The sequence below is a fragment of the Notamacropus eugenii genome, chromosome 4 (assembly GCF_028372415.1).
Source record: "Notamacropus eugenii isolate mMacEug1 chromosome 4, mMacEug1.pri_v2, whole genome shotgun sequence".
NCBI lineage: Eukaryota > Metazoa > Chordata > Mammalia > Diprotodontia > Macropodidae > Notamacropus > Notamacropus eugenii.
Genome location: NC_092875.1, coordinates 36,154,403 through 36,167,457, shown reverse-complemented (window position 1 = coordinate 36,167,457; position 13,055 = coordinate 36,154,403). Strand labels below are relative to the sequence as shown.

Below are 13,055 nucleotides of genomic sequence, written 5' to 3'. Positions count from 1 at the left end.
TTTTAAAAATTAAGTTACATTCCTTCCAATGTTGTCATTATAAAGAGTAAAGAAGAAAATGTTTCTGCTAAACTTTCTGATCAGTTTTCCAGTTAAGATCCTTTGCTTCATTCCTTTATCATAGTTGCCTACCACTTCATTGGTTTTCTCTTCCCCCCAGAAAAAAACAGTAGTAGAATTATGTGGTAATGAGAACATTAAAACAAAGTGCAATTCATCATGTTATGGCTTCACCCATATTTGTTTGAATATTACTGAGACACACTAAAAAAATTTCAAAGATCTGTAGCTTTTTCTGGCACAACCACAGATGAAAGTGATTCGTTTGGTTTAAAATTTGTGTCTGGTGTCCCAGTTTTTATTTTGAAAAAGGACATAAGTTTCGTTGTTGTTGTTGTTGTTTAAAGAATTTTTGCCCTTGGAGAAACTAAAAAAAAAATCTCCAATAATTAACGATAACAAGTCACAGTTGTTTCTTAATATTTACAAAGTGCTTTTCCCACAACAACTCTGTAAGGTAGGTCGTGCAGATGTCATAATGCCATTTTTAGATGAAGAAACGAACATCGGTACAGTGACTTGCCCAAAATCACAGATTCAAACTCAGATCTTGCCTTTTCACCGTCTTGTTTCAGACTTTCCATAATTCAGGCACAATCGGTGGATAGTTTTCATATAATCTTTACTCTCCAAGAACAGTTTTAACTGAGCTGTGGTCTAAAAATTGGCACATTTAGCGCTGTGATTATCATCACTTAGTTTTAACCCATTAGATGGAAAATGAACCTCCTAGACTTGTTGTTTACTTCTACCCCCCCACTCCTAGTTACTGCAGACCTCCTCAGCATAAAATAATTCTGAATCGGTTTTCCCAACATGACTTTGTTTACAGATTTACAAAAGTAAAAACAAGAGTTGAGTTGCTAACATTAACAAAGCACATAACATGGACTGCGCATCCTACACAGCTTTTTATAGCACATATGCTGTAGAAGCAGTAGAACTGGGAACATCCTACTGGGTATGAGATAGGATGTATAATTGTAATCGTTACGTAATATCCCCAATCTGCAGTTTTCGTGGCATTTTGGCTTTGTTTGCCCTTAACTGATTCTTCACATACATTCATTCCTTCTACACGTTTTTATCTTCAGTTGTTTCATTCTTTGTTCTTCTGTCTTCAGCCCCTACTAGAGGACCTAGTACAGAATAGGTACTTAATGAGCACTTTTGATCGATTCAGTATTTTGAATCTTCTTAACTCTCACTGTTCCAACTGGGTCTGCCTCCCCTTTTGTTAAAAGGCCATCTCTCTTCACCTAAGACTGCTCTAGTCTTTTTTTCTTTGTGTTCCCCAGATAGTTTTCTAAATTTTATTTTATTCAAAATATAACAACATACTCTTGAATAAAGATAGCAAAAAACTCAATTATTCTGGTCTTTTGTTTATTCTACTTTTTCCTAACCCCACATGCTTTGGCTTTACCTCCTTTGCCCTTCCTACATCAGTCCTCCTGGCTGCCTCATCTTGTGATGAGCACATATTCAATTATAATGGAACTTTTGTGTGAAAGCAGTTCAGCATGTGCTTGGCCAGTGTCTGTTCTTTGTTTTAATACAAATTTTTTTAAAAATCTCTTTAAAATTATGAAGTGACCTGTACAGAAATGTGTTAATGTTGTCTTAAAAGAAGATTAAACAAAAAGAGTATTTCACATATTCATTCTCTTGATTTTTCTGAGAGAGACAGCATGTTATAGTGAATAGGAAAGGGCTTATTGTTGAGCAGGTCACTTACCCATTGGGAGCTCTCAAAGACTGCAGGACAGGCGAGTGGAGGATAGAGCTCCCTCAGTAAAGGAAGTCTCTTCACTAGGAGTTCCCCACTCCCGTGAAATCACAAGATATTTGTAACTTTATTTTCCTTCTTAAATTACCATTTACTGGGACTAAACAAAGCTGAGAAAGACAAAAGTAATTATGATTATTGAAATACTGTAAGGGGATGCTACATTCCTCATATGAGCATTGTAAACTTCATAAAACTTTGAGATAGAGATGTTCATGTTATTGAGTTTCATGAGAAAATTCATTCAAATAAATTGAAGCTAACTTGTTATCTTGGCTCCTTAGGGAACAGTATACCAAGAATATTGCTGAACAAGAAAACCTTGGGAAGGTAAGAACACCTTGTTCATTCAAAACCACCTGTCTACCAGTGTACAGACTATTCGTACATAAATGGTGTTGTGCTCCCCTGTGTCGAGTGCTGTTTAGGATGCAGGTCAAAGTTCTGTCCTTAGCCTCAAGGATTCCCATGGCCATCTGAACTGGTTTTTCATAATAGAGATAGCATGAATTGTTGAAAAGGTTCTTAGACAACTTTAATATCACATTCCTGGTAATAATTCAGGTCAGACCCCCAAATAATGACAGAATGAACTACCAGTTCAAAGTCTAAATGATGTGCTGACAATTCTCAATTATTTTACTAATCAGTCAGCATGAATTCTAATAATCCAAAAGCTGGATGGTGTACATTAGTTTCATCTTTCTTGCCCATCAAAACTTTGTCAGGCCTACTAAAAGTAATATTTACTCTCCCAAGTGTTACCAGCATTCCTTTCTCTTGGACACCTTCTGGCGGAGGAATCACTGAGCACTGAAATGACCAACAGATCAGTAGAAAAGGTCTTCAGAATCAGGCCTTTAATATATGGATAGCACTGTATTCATCAGAAATAATCTAATGTATTAACAATTTATAGGTAACAGTAAAAGCTAGCCTGGGAAATGGAAACACCACTCGAATGAGAGTTGGAGACAGGGGTCCTGGCCCAGCTCTGCCGCCAATGGGCAGCATGGCTTGGCAGATCACCCTAACTCTCCAGGCTTTCCCCATGTCCCTTCTCCTGCTAAGTTTCTTTTCTTCTACCTTCATGTTAAACAGTAAAGAATAATCCACCCTGCCAAGTTTTCCTCACTGTAATTTACAATCGGACATTGGCATTTGTGAGTCATTAGCATGACACTGACATGCTTGTGCTCTGACAGCTGAGGTTGTTGAGTTGCAGTTTTCTTTGTCAAGTACTGTTAGGGGATTCTAAATCCACGATTGGATTTAGAATGTGTTGTACTCTTCAACTTGTGTAGCAGTTAAGTCTAGAAATGATCATGTATTTAAAAACGAGGTTTATTCACCCTTAGCTTACTTAAAAGCAAAAATCAAAGTGTTGGGCATTTAACTTTTACATAGTTTAGTGAAAAATATCCATGCTTGTGTTGGTTCCTTTCTGGCTTAAACAATCATTTACTTCAACTGAATCAACTTCTAAGAAACTGATGGCTCCAGAAGTAAACATCAGAAATGGAAAATGGTTTCCACAACAGCAGTGTAGATGACTGAGCAGATATGATGGACCAGTCTCACTGTATAATTTGGGAATAAATTTCCTCACTATTAATGTGAAAGCACATTTTCTCCCTTTCCTTAGTTTGAGTTCCAGGTTATTTTCTTCCCTCTTCATACTGACACCATAATCTCTTCAGAGAAACAAAACAGCCTTTGTTATATTGAATAACAGGTGTTTTTAGCAAATTGTCGGTATCTGCTTGTAGCATCACTAGTACAGACTTACCCTACAGATACAGGCCAGCATCTCTGAGATCAGGGAGGGGGTGTACATCCCACTGTGTATATGACCAGGAACAAATCACTGAACTTCTCACAACTTCTTCCATGAAATGAATGTTATAATACTTACTCTGCCTTTGTCAGAAGACTGTGTAAGAAAAGCTCTATTACAGAAATATGAGGAGTTATTGTTACAACCAACATGCCTGAAACACGCTGTACACGTCTTTTTCTAAATGTATTTTATCATTTTCTGTTTTTAAAATTTATCTTTTTTGCTTAGAAAAAATATTACATGAACAAAAGCGTTTCGTAGTCTTCCATCTCCCCCGTCGGCCTAAACTTAACTGGCTGGACGTGACCTCAGGACTCTTCCTCGTCTTCCAATTTGGGCGTTCATTCTGGCAGCTAAAGAGTCTCTAACGAGAATTATTGTAATAGAGTTCAGCAAAGCAAAAATTGCTCCTCTTTCACCAGTTAAGATACTTAGTCTAACACTTTATACGCTTCTTAAAAACAGACTTCCCCTTCTAGGGCAGACCCACAACTAAGCTGGTCTTTCCAAACAAGAGAGACACAGGGTACTCCAGAATCCTCTGGAGAGCTGCATGGGCTAGACCTGCATCCCTGCAGCTAGCTGATCCTGAGACCATCCTGAGAGTTTGGGAGGCACCGTTTAATTACTAAGTACCATTTCAAGTAGGTCAGAAGTTCAATTTTTCCCCCATTCTAGAAACCTTAGCTCACCTCCAAAGCTTCCTTAGTCCCACTCTTCTTCAGTGGTCTCAAATTCTAGATGACATCCCATAAAGAATTTTTAAAATAACTTTACAAGTACAAACAAGACAATTCTCATCCCCAAAAGACTTAGTTATAAAAAGATCCGGCAAGTAAACTATTGCATAGAAGAATTCGTTGTATTCATACAGTAACTTTTATCATCCCCATAAATTCTCAGAAATAGCAGGTTAAAAACTGAACAGCTGTCTCTCAAAAAAATATAGTCATGGCACACCACTAAGTTTAAGCCTCGCTAACGTTTCTTAAGTCTAGACAGTGAGCCAAACCATAGATCAAGGCTTGGTTTGTAGCGCTGGTGTTCACACTGCAAGTCTGGTGATCAGCTCTCATTCCAGCACGTCTAGAGATGGCACTGAAATGTTAAAATAATCTGAGAAATGCTGTCGTTGAAGCCCCTAACACTTCTATTTTTGTTTTTGTTTAAAACTGTTCTTGTTAGCTAGAGTAAAATGTACATTTTAAGCAGTTTTACTAATGACCTATTTAAGTTAAGGGAGTTTAGACGCCAGTTGTGTAATAGTTTACGAAATGCATGAAAATCGTAGCTTCTTCGTCCTTTCTTTCTGCTGTTTATAGCCATCGTAGCTGCGGGACAAGCCTAGCCTGCAGGCTGTTTGGTCCATGGGGCAAGCGCTAGCGAGAGATATTCTGATTCATGCATTTAATTGGAAAATTGCAATATAGCTTTAAAAACTTTTAACAGGGTCTAGGAATCCAAATGGTTTTGTATGAAGTAAATTTCCACTGTCTTTTTTTTGTGTCCATCTTGTTATCTGAATTCCTGTGTGTTCTGGGGGTTTGTAATGGGTAAAGCATTAACCACGCTCCCATGGTGGGTGTTTTTGTTTTGTTCTGAAGCATTTTCACTCTCTTAGAATATACTTATTTCTTAAAAACTCTCTCTGTCTTTACAGATGTGTGTCTGTTTCTCCCTTCTGTTCCTCTGAGCTTTCTTCTTTCTCTATATATTTATCTCTGTAGTGCATTTCTTTAGGTTTCTGTCTCTGCATCTCTGACCATGTCTCAGTCAGCCCTTTTTCTGCCTTCCCATCTCTCCCAACTGGACATAGTAATGAAACAAGATGTGTTTGGGTTGTTTTTGTTGTATACATGTTCGTGATGTTTGTTCTTAATGTCACTTCATAAGCGTTTATTGACTAACTAGTCGTTTTAAAAACTTCCACTGGAACATCTCTAAGTCATTCCAGTCCTTGATGACAAAAGCAGCAGTACAGAGCAGGACTTTTTGCTTATCTACTCATTTCCTTTTGTTGCCTGTTATTAGAACTTTTCACCTTTTTTTAGCAAAAGCTGTTTGGGGAATTTTCATTTTCTCGGCTCACATTTAATATTTCAAGTAAAACCATAGAAATTCACCTGTAAGACATACTTTCGTTTTTAAATTCACGACATCTCATTACAACTAAATTTGTAACTTATTTCAGCGATCTCAGTTTTGATGAATTTCAGACAGCCTGGGTAGGGTTTAGCCTAGCAGTCAGATGTATGAAGTTCAGTATATTCTTGACTAAAAGTTGTTCTACTATTTAGATCCACTTGTCCTTGATATTTTGTAACAGAAACTTCGGGAAAAACAAAAAACTGTACGAGAAAGCCATGGTCCCAACATGAAGCAAGCTAAAATGTGGCGTGACTTTGAGCAGCTGATGGAGTGTAAGAAACAGTGCTTTCTGAAACAACAAAGCCAAGCCTCCATTGGGCAGGTAATTCAGGAGGGAGGCGAGGACCGGCTGATACTCTGAATTCACGTATTATCTGTTTGGGTTGATAATAGGTACTAGTGATAATCTTTTCCCCATGCTGTTTGCTGATTTGTTTTTTGTGTTTTAACCTAAAAACAATCTGTCACTTTTATAAAATATATTGGCTACAAATTAGCTTTTCCCTAATGATTTTTTATGGAAAGTCATCTTAGGGCTTAGATTTAGAGCTTTGTTCAGTGTTATTCTCATTTAAAAGAATGGTCATTTTTTTTCCTGTTTAACCATTAGTGATGTCTTCTGGTTTTATTGGACGAGTGATTGCATTTTACAACCTGTATATTTAAACGTGTGCCCATTAAGAAACATGTAGTTTTATTAAAAAAAAAAAAAAAAAGCATAATAACCCCAAACTCTTAATGTTTTTCTCAGTCTTTTTTCTTAACTTTAGAGGAGTCCTTTAGGAACTTTTCTCTCTTGTTTTGAAGAAACTTTTATCTGAAGTTTATCAGTTCCTTCAGTTTTCTTCAGTTTCTCTTTTGTTAAATATACGTGAAATTAAATTTATTTTAATGTGTTAATAGCTTTGCTCTGTTCATGTAACTTAAAGACCAATAAAACTTGTTGCAAGTACCATGACTGTTTCTTTTTTAAATGACAATAGGTGCTAGTGTCAAGATGTATCATTTTTGTAGTAGCTTTCCAAACTGTAGCATGAATGGAAATTAAGGAGTGTCATTGAAATCATAATTTAGAGCTAGTAAGGATCATTTAATTTAACCTGCTAATCTTATAAATGAGGAAGCCAAGGCAGAGAGAGGTGGTGTGACTTGCCCCAAAAGTCACACAAGTCACAAGGACCAAGATTTAAAACAAGGTCTTCTGACTTCTAGTCTTGTGTTCGTCTCACCACATCAAAGTAACCTGTCAAAAGTATTCTACAGTAAAGTGGCCTCAGGAATGATTACTTGAGGGACACCGCTGTTATAGAAGTCAGTATCATCTTGTACACAGACAGTTATAAATGGGATTCAGAAGTACAGGATATTACTCCAGACCCAACTTCTGCCTCATATGGGCAAGATAACTTGAAACTGTCTACTTTGGGGTTTTTTCTCACCTAGATTTTTCACGTCTGTATCAGCTCCTCTTTTTATCTGTACTTTGGGGCATGTACAGATTGAGCCTATTTCAACAATCCTAAAGAATCATATGTAGTTAAAGCAGAAAGTGGGAGAAATTGCTAACTTAAGAATCAGAAAAACTGAGTTCAAATACTATCTCTGATACTTATTGCTCATATGACTGTGGGCAAGTCATTTAACCTCTGTTTTCTCATCTATAAAATGAGCAGAGTTGGGCTAACCGACCCTAACTCTAGCCCTATGATCTCATGATCCTTTTGGATCAGGTCAATGTAAAGTCAACACTTGAATTCAAACCCATAGCTGAAGTGGTTTTCATTAAAATGTGGGTGTGCGCAGAAATATACGTTCCTGCGAATGCTGGTGAAAAACAGTAATTGACATTCACAGTCACACGTAACAGTTTGCAGAGTGTTTGCATGCACTTTCTCCTTTGATCTTCACAACAGGCTTGTAGGATAGTGACCAGAATGTTATTATCCCCACTGAGCAGATGAGGACACGTGCTCAGATTAAGTGGCTTGCCCACATTCATAGCCCTAAGTGCCTTAGGCCAGGTTTGGACCCAGACTTCCACAGAGCGTCCGGATTATCCCAAGGTCTTTTGTGTCAGTCACCTTAGTGAACAGGATGTTTCCAGTGTGATTTTGAGGTCTGTATTTGTGGGCTATATTTAAATTGGGATTTGAGAAAGTTTGGAAGCATCCTGATTATGTGTAATTCTAATAGCAACAACGGCAAGAGGGGATGAGATTCCTAAGAACAATGAGCCTTGGTTTGAAGCTCTAGACACTACAGCAGGGATACATCTTACTGGAATTTTTTTTAAAAAGGAAGGAAATTTTCTACATGTGAAATAATGCATGGAAAAATCATGTTTGCTTTTATGAGGACTTTTACCTAAGTAATTATTTTTATACAGTGTTGATTACTGTTCTGTGGCTACACCCCAACAGGTAAAGGGCAGAAATAAACAAACATGACATTTTGTGCAGGGTAGAGGCTGACATACATATGTAGATGTTGTGTGATCTGTGTTGGGAGTTTTCACAGGGAGAAAATCATAAGCCTTTAACTTAGTGACTTACATGTTTTGTGTGTATATTCCCCCATACAACATATGTAGATATTCAGTAGATGCACACTCACATTGTTGCCTCGTTGTGATAGGATAGATAAGCTAGATTCCCAACGACTGTGCCAGTGTAGGACAACCTCTAGCATGAAAGGCTGGAAAGTCATTACAGGCCCCATGACAGACCTTAAATCTTTCTCCATGGACCAGTCTGGCTGAATTAGGAGGAGTCATCACCAGGTTGGATCCAGCTGATGAATATTTCAACCACAGCAACTCCAGAAGGCCAAGTGTTAGTGAAGCTGCAGTCTGTATTGATAGAGGATGGGGGAAGTGACCCACATCAGCAATGGCACAGAGCCTTGAGGCACTGAATGGGAATTTGTATTGCATGTGTGTCTATGTATACGTACATACACATAGATGCATGTTATGTGTATATTCAGTACTTTGAGGATCTGTATTGTATGAATGGGTGGATCAGTAAGCAGATAGGTAGTTAGGTAAATAGAGAGAGATAGATAATCATTTATTAAGAACCTACTATATACCAGATATTGTAGACAGATAGTGTGTGCCTACCAGGTAGGTAGGTATATGTAAATAGATCAACAAGCATTTCTTAAGAAGCTAATGTGATCTAGGTATTGCCCTGGGAATACAAAGAAAGACAAAAATATAGTTCCTCCCCTCAAGAAGCTCCAAATCTAGTGGAAACAAAATTAAACAACTGTGCACATATAAGATCTAGACATTGTTAAAGGGAATTTCCTTTCTGGAAACTCCAATGAAATAGATCCAAACCCTACCCCCTAAAAACAAAAACATAGTGTGTGTGTGTGTGTGTGTGTGTGTGTGTGTGTGTGTGTGTGCGCGCGTGTGCGTGTGTGTTAAGGTTGGAGAAAAGAGCGTATCTCCCTAGGTAGGATCTGGACATGTTCATTTGGCCCAATTTTTCCTCATTGTGGCTCTTTGAGGGAAACTTTGGTTTACGTCGTCAGATAGTTGTGGAAAGATCATAGGATCATAGATTCCGAGTCAGAAGGAATTCTGGAAGCCCTCATTTTACAGATAAAAACTTGAGGCACAGAGAGATTTAAGGGATTTGCTCAGCGTCATAGACATATTACGTATCAGAAGCAGGACAGGACTCCAGGTCTTCCTGACTCTGGGTCTAGTGCCCTGTCCACTATACCTGTCCCCTTTGTGCTTAACCCATGAAAGGGAGTCTTCATAGAAGACTTGAGTGCCCTTTTCCTTTTTGTGGGGAATGGGGATCTGAACCATTTGAATAAATCACTGTGCTAGCAAAAGTCCCTGATTTTTCTTCCCTCATGTCCCCTACCTTTAAGAGCCACATGTATGACTGTCATCCCCAAGAGTCTGGCGCTGCTGAGGAACTCTCCTCTCCCCTCCACAAGTATAGTTTCCAGTCAGTCAGTAGGTACTTTTTAAGTACCTACTATGGGATCAGTTACTGTTCCAGGCACTACAGATAGAATTTTTAATACAAGGCAGTCCTTGTGTTCAAAGAACTTCTGTTCCACAGGGGAGAAGTAAATATAAGATATATACAAAATTATTTGGGGATCACTTTCCATGATTCTCTTATCTCTCCTAGAAGTTCGCACTGCCTAGGCGAGTGCCTTCTCTTTATAGAAGGCCAGAGTGTGATTGTCCACATTGTTCTCCTCTCCTGGCTCCATGCTTTGAGAGGCTGTGTGCTTCTGCTACTCTCTCCCCAGCACTGGTCCAGGCACTCCGAGTCTGGGAACCTCCTCAGGAGTTTGTTGAAAGTGCCTTATTTCCCATGTGCCTCTGTCTTAAGGCAGCCATCCATCCCCTGGGGAATCAGGTCATTTCTACTCTTCTCCAGCAAGGGAAAAGGGCAAAAGCCAAGTCCTCTATGAAAACTCCTTTCGATGAGCTGGCCCAAAGGGATGGCTTCTTCTTCAACACTGTCCCAATGATCCAAGTGAGCCTTTTAATCTCTAGTGGATCCATAGTGGAGAATGAGCATGAGAAGATATATTGAAGTCCCAAACAAAGCCTCACTATCCTACAAGCTCATCAGGTTGATCAGGGAACTCCCCTAAACAATGCTCCCACATGTGTGCACACACATACACACATATGTGCATGCAATTTAAAGAGCTCACTTATTAAATAGCATCCTGAAATTATATATATATATGTCTATATGTCAATGTAGGTGTGTACATAATATCTACATCCTTATATAACATGATAATATACGCATATCCATATGTCATGATATATTTTCTATTCCCCTTCTCACAAATGAATTTTTTTCCGAGAAAAGAATACAGTCAGTGAAAACCTAGCCCAGAGAATGTTTTACGTTTTAGCCTCCTACTGTCTCTGAAAAACATTCTCTTCATTTAAAAAAAATGTCAATGACAGATATTCCAAGGAGCGTAGTAGATAGCTCTACTAATCTGATTAGTGCTAGCCATATTCATTCTGCTTAAAATGAGACTGTGGATTCACCTTGTTGGCAGCTCCAACTGTACTTTACTAACTAAAGCAGAAAGTCATCATCCCTCCAAGAAAATTAAAAAATGAAAGTGGCCAGCTTTCATTTTCATGTAGCATTGATCGAACTTAACAGCTTGGGTTTGGTAACTATAGATAATGATTTGATTGGAGCGTTCAAAACTTCTGACTAACTCAGACAGGTCCTTTATAGATCACCCTTTTAGAAGAAGAGCTCATTGTATATATGTATATATATATGTATGTATATATATATATGTATATTTTTTCCTCGGGATGGATAGCCTTACTGGGCATTTGGTAACAATATTTACTCATTCTGGAAAATTGTTTGTCTTCCTTGGGAGGGAAAGGAGAAGAAATGGGGAATAGCCTGTCAAAACTGCTTTTGCATTCACAGATTTCCTACTTCTAAGACTTAGTGCTGCCAACAGTTGTATGGGACGCATCGTAGGAACTGTATATTTCAAAAGGCCACTGCTCCTCTTTCTTTCTCTGCTGGATCAGGAAGAAATCCAACTTTAAAGGTTGTCTTTTTGTTTTAAAGAGTTAAAATAGTATTATGTGATATTTGTTGTAAATCTTCATGCTCGCTCCAAAATAATAATATACTTTCTGTTTTCAGGCAGTATAGCAGCAGCTGGGTCTCTAGTACATGGCCTAAAGATGTAGGGAAACCCAAGTGAGCCCAAGGAAATAGCAAGTAATCCTTTCTTCTACTTCTAACTTATTGCCATCTGTCCTTGGGACTTCTCCGAGAGGGGTAGTCAAAATGAAATGGCATTTCACGGAAATCCTAGAAAAGTTCCAAATATATCCCTCAGCCCAATTAGTTTATGTAATATACATACAGTCCTTAGAAAACTGTAGACTCTGTGATTATCAAACCTCTTGACTATTTCTTAACCTGATGTGATAGAGGAGCCCTTTCTGGTAACCAGGGGAAAACACGTTGCTCAGAATTCAGAAAGGTTTTCAGAATTGTTCTGAATTGAATTTGAAATGAGTGACAGACCATCTTTAGGAAAACAAAATAAAACAAAATAAAAGTGCAAATTGAGGAATGATTTTTGTTTTGGAGGCTTTTATCATAACCTCCTTGCCTTGTCACCGCCAGGCATTCAGCCATGTTAGTGAGAGTGGAAATAAAAGACTTGTTTCTACAAAAGGTTCCAGGTGCTCACGTCATTTCTCCTCTTTGGAATAACGGAGTGTTTAGCCTGAGGGAGCCAGTAAGACTGCGCCCTAATGATTAACTCTCCTAAAGGTTGTCTATTCTGTTTAAATCTTTCATTGGGTTGAAAACTCGATTATCAACTCAAGACGTCCTTCTTGACCAACTTCCTATTTTTTGGTGACAGATAATTCATAGCAGCCCAGGAAGGAAATAACACAGTGCCTTTAGGGCATGTGTACCTCCTCTGCCCTCCAGCCTAAGCACCTTCTCTTTCCCTTTCCTTTGTAAGAGCTGTTTCACATATTGCATGCAGTCCAAGAGGTGGGTGGGTTGTCATGTCTGGAGATGAAGATGGAAAGGGGTCATTTAAAATTATCTGTGTTTTTTTAATCCTTGACCCCACCCCCATCTCAAGGCTTAAAAATGTACAAAGAGAGTTGAGAGTTTAGTTCCAACGCATTCTGGCAAAGAGATTAAAAAGTAAAATATAGTGCCACAATGACATTTAAATGACTCAAGTTTTTTGTTGTGGGGTTTGTTTTATTTTTTCCTTCTCATGTGTGCCCTCTGTTGGCGATCCTAAAGTAGTTCCACAAAAGAGTTCCTCTGAGAATGTGTGCCATTTTCCTTTCTGGGTTGGTAGAATCATTGGGCATGCCACAAGCATATGGAACTGTGGACGGAAACCAGTATTCAGAGCACAGGAGTTAAGGTATCTATATTTTCCCATAAACTTTAGTTCTTGCTTCCACTGAGAGGTGATGGCCAGTTGATTTGATAGTTGACCTTCCAGACCATTTAATCTAACCCTCCACTACCCCTCCTGCCTGCCTGACATGTAGTCTTCTGCTACTGGCTGAAGACATTGCATCATGCATAGGGACAGCTTAATAAAGGTATTTTGGAGAGGTCATGTGGTACAGTGGGTAGGGAGCCAGACTTAGAGTCATAAGGACCCAGGTTTGAATTCTGCCTCTGGACTCCT

General features: G+C 38.6%; 1 protein-coding gene across 2 annotated transcripts in view; it reads left to right on the top strand.

Moving 5' to 3' along the window:
• IFT81 (intraflagellar transport 81) overlaps positions 1 to 11,405 on the top strand; it is a 78,659-nt gene extending 67,254 nt beyond the window's left edge. Inside the window, exons 18-20 of one of the 2 annotated variants that reach the window (XM_072600500.1) lie at positions 2,134 to 2,179; positions 6,016 to 6,159; positions 11,294 to 11,405. In XM_072600500.1, coding sequence (XP_072456601.1) covers positions 2,134 to 2,179; positions 6,016 to 6,159; positions 11,294 to 11,308 — 205 coding nt within the window. In that variant the 3' untranslated portion in view covers positions 11,309 to 11,405. Of the gene's footprint in view, positions 1 to 2,133; positions 2,180 to 6,015; positions 6,790 to 11,293 lie in introns of those variants that run through there. The other variant, XM_072600499.1, reaches the window with a different exon arrangement.
• The last annotated feature ends 1,650 nt before the right edge of the window (positions 11,406 to 13,055 follow it).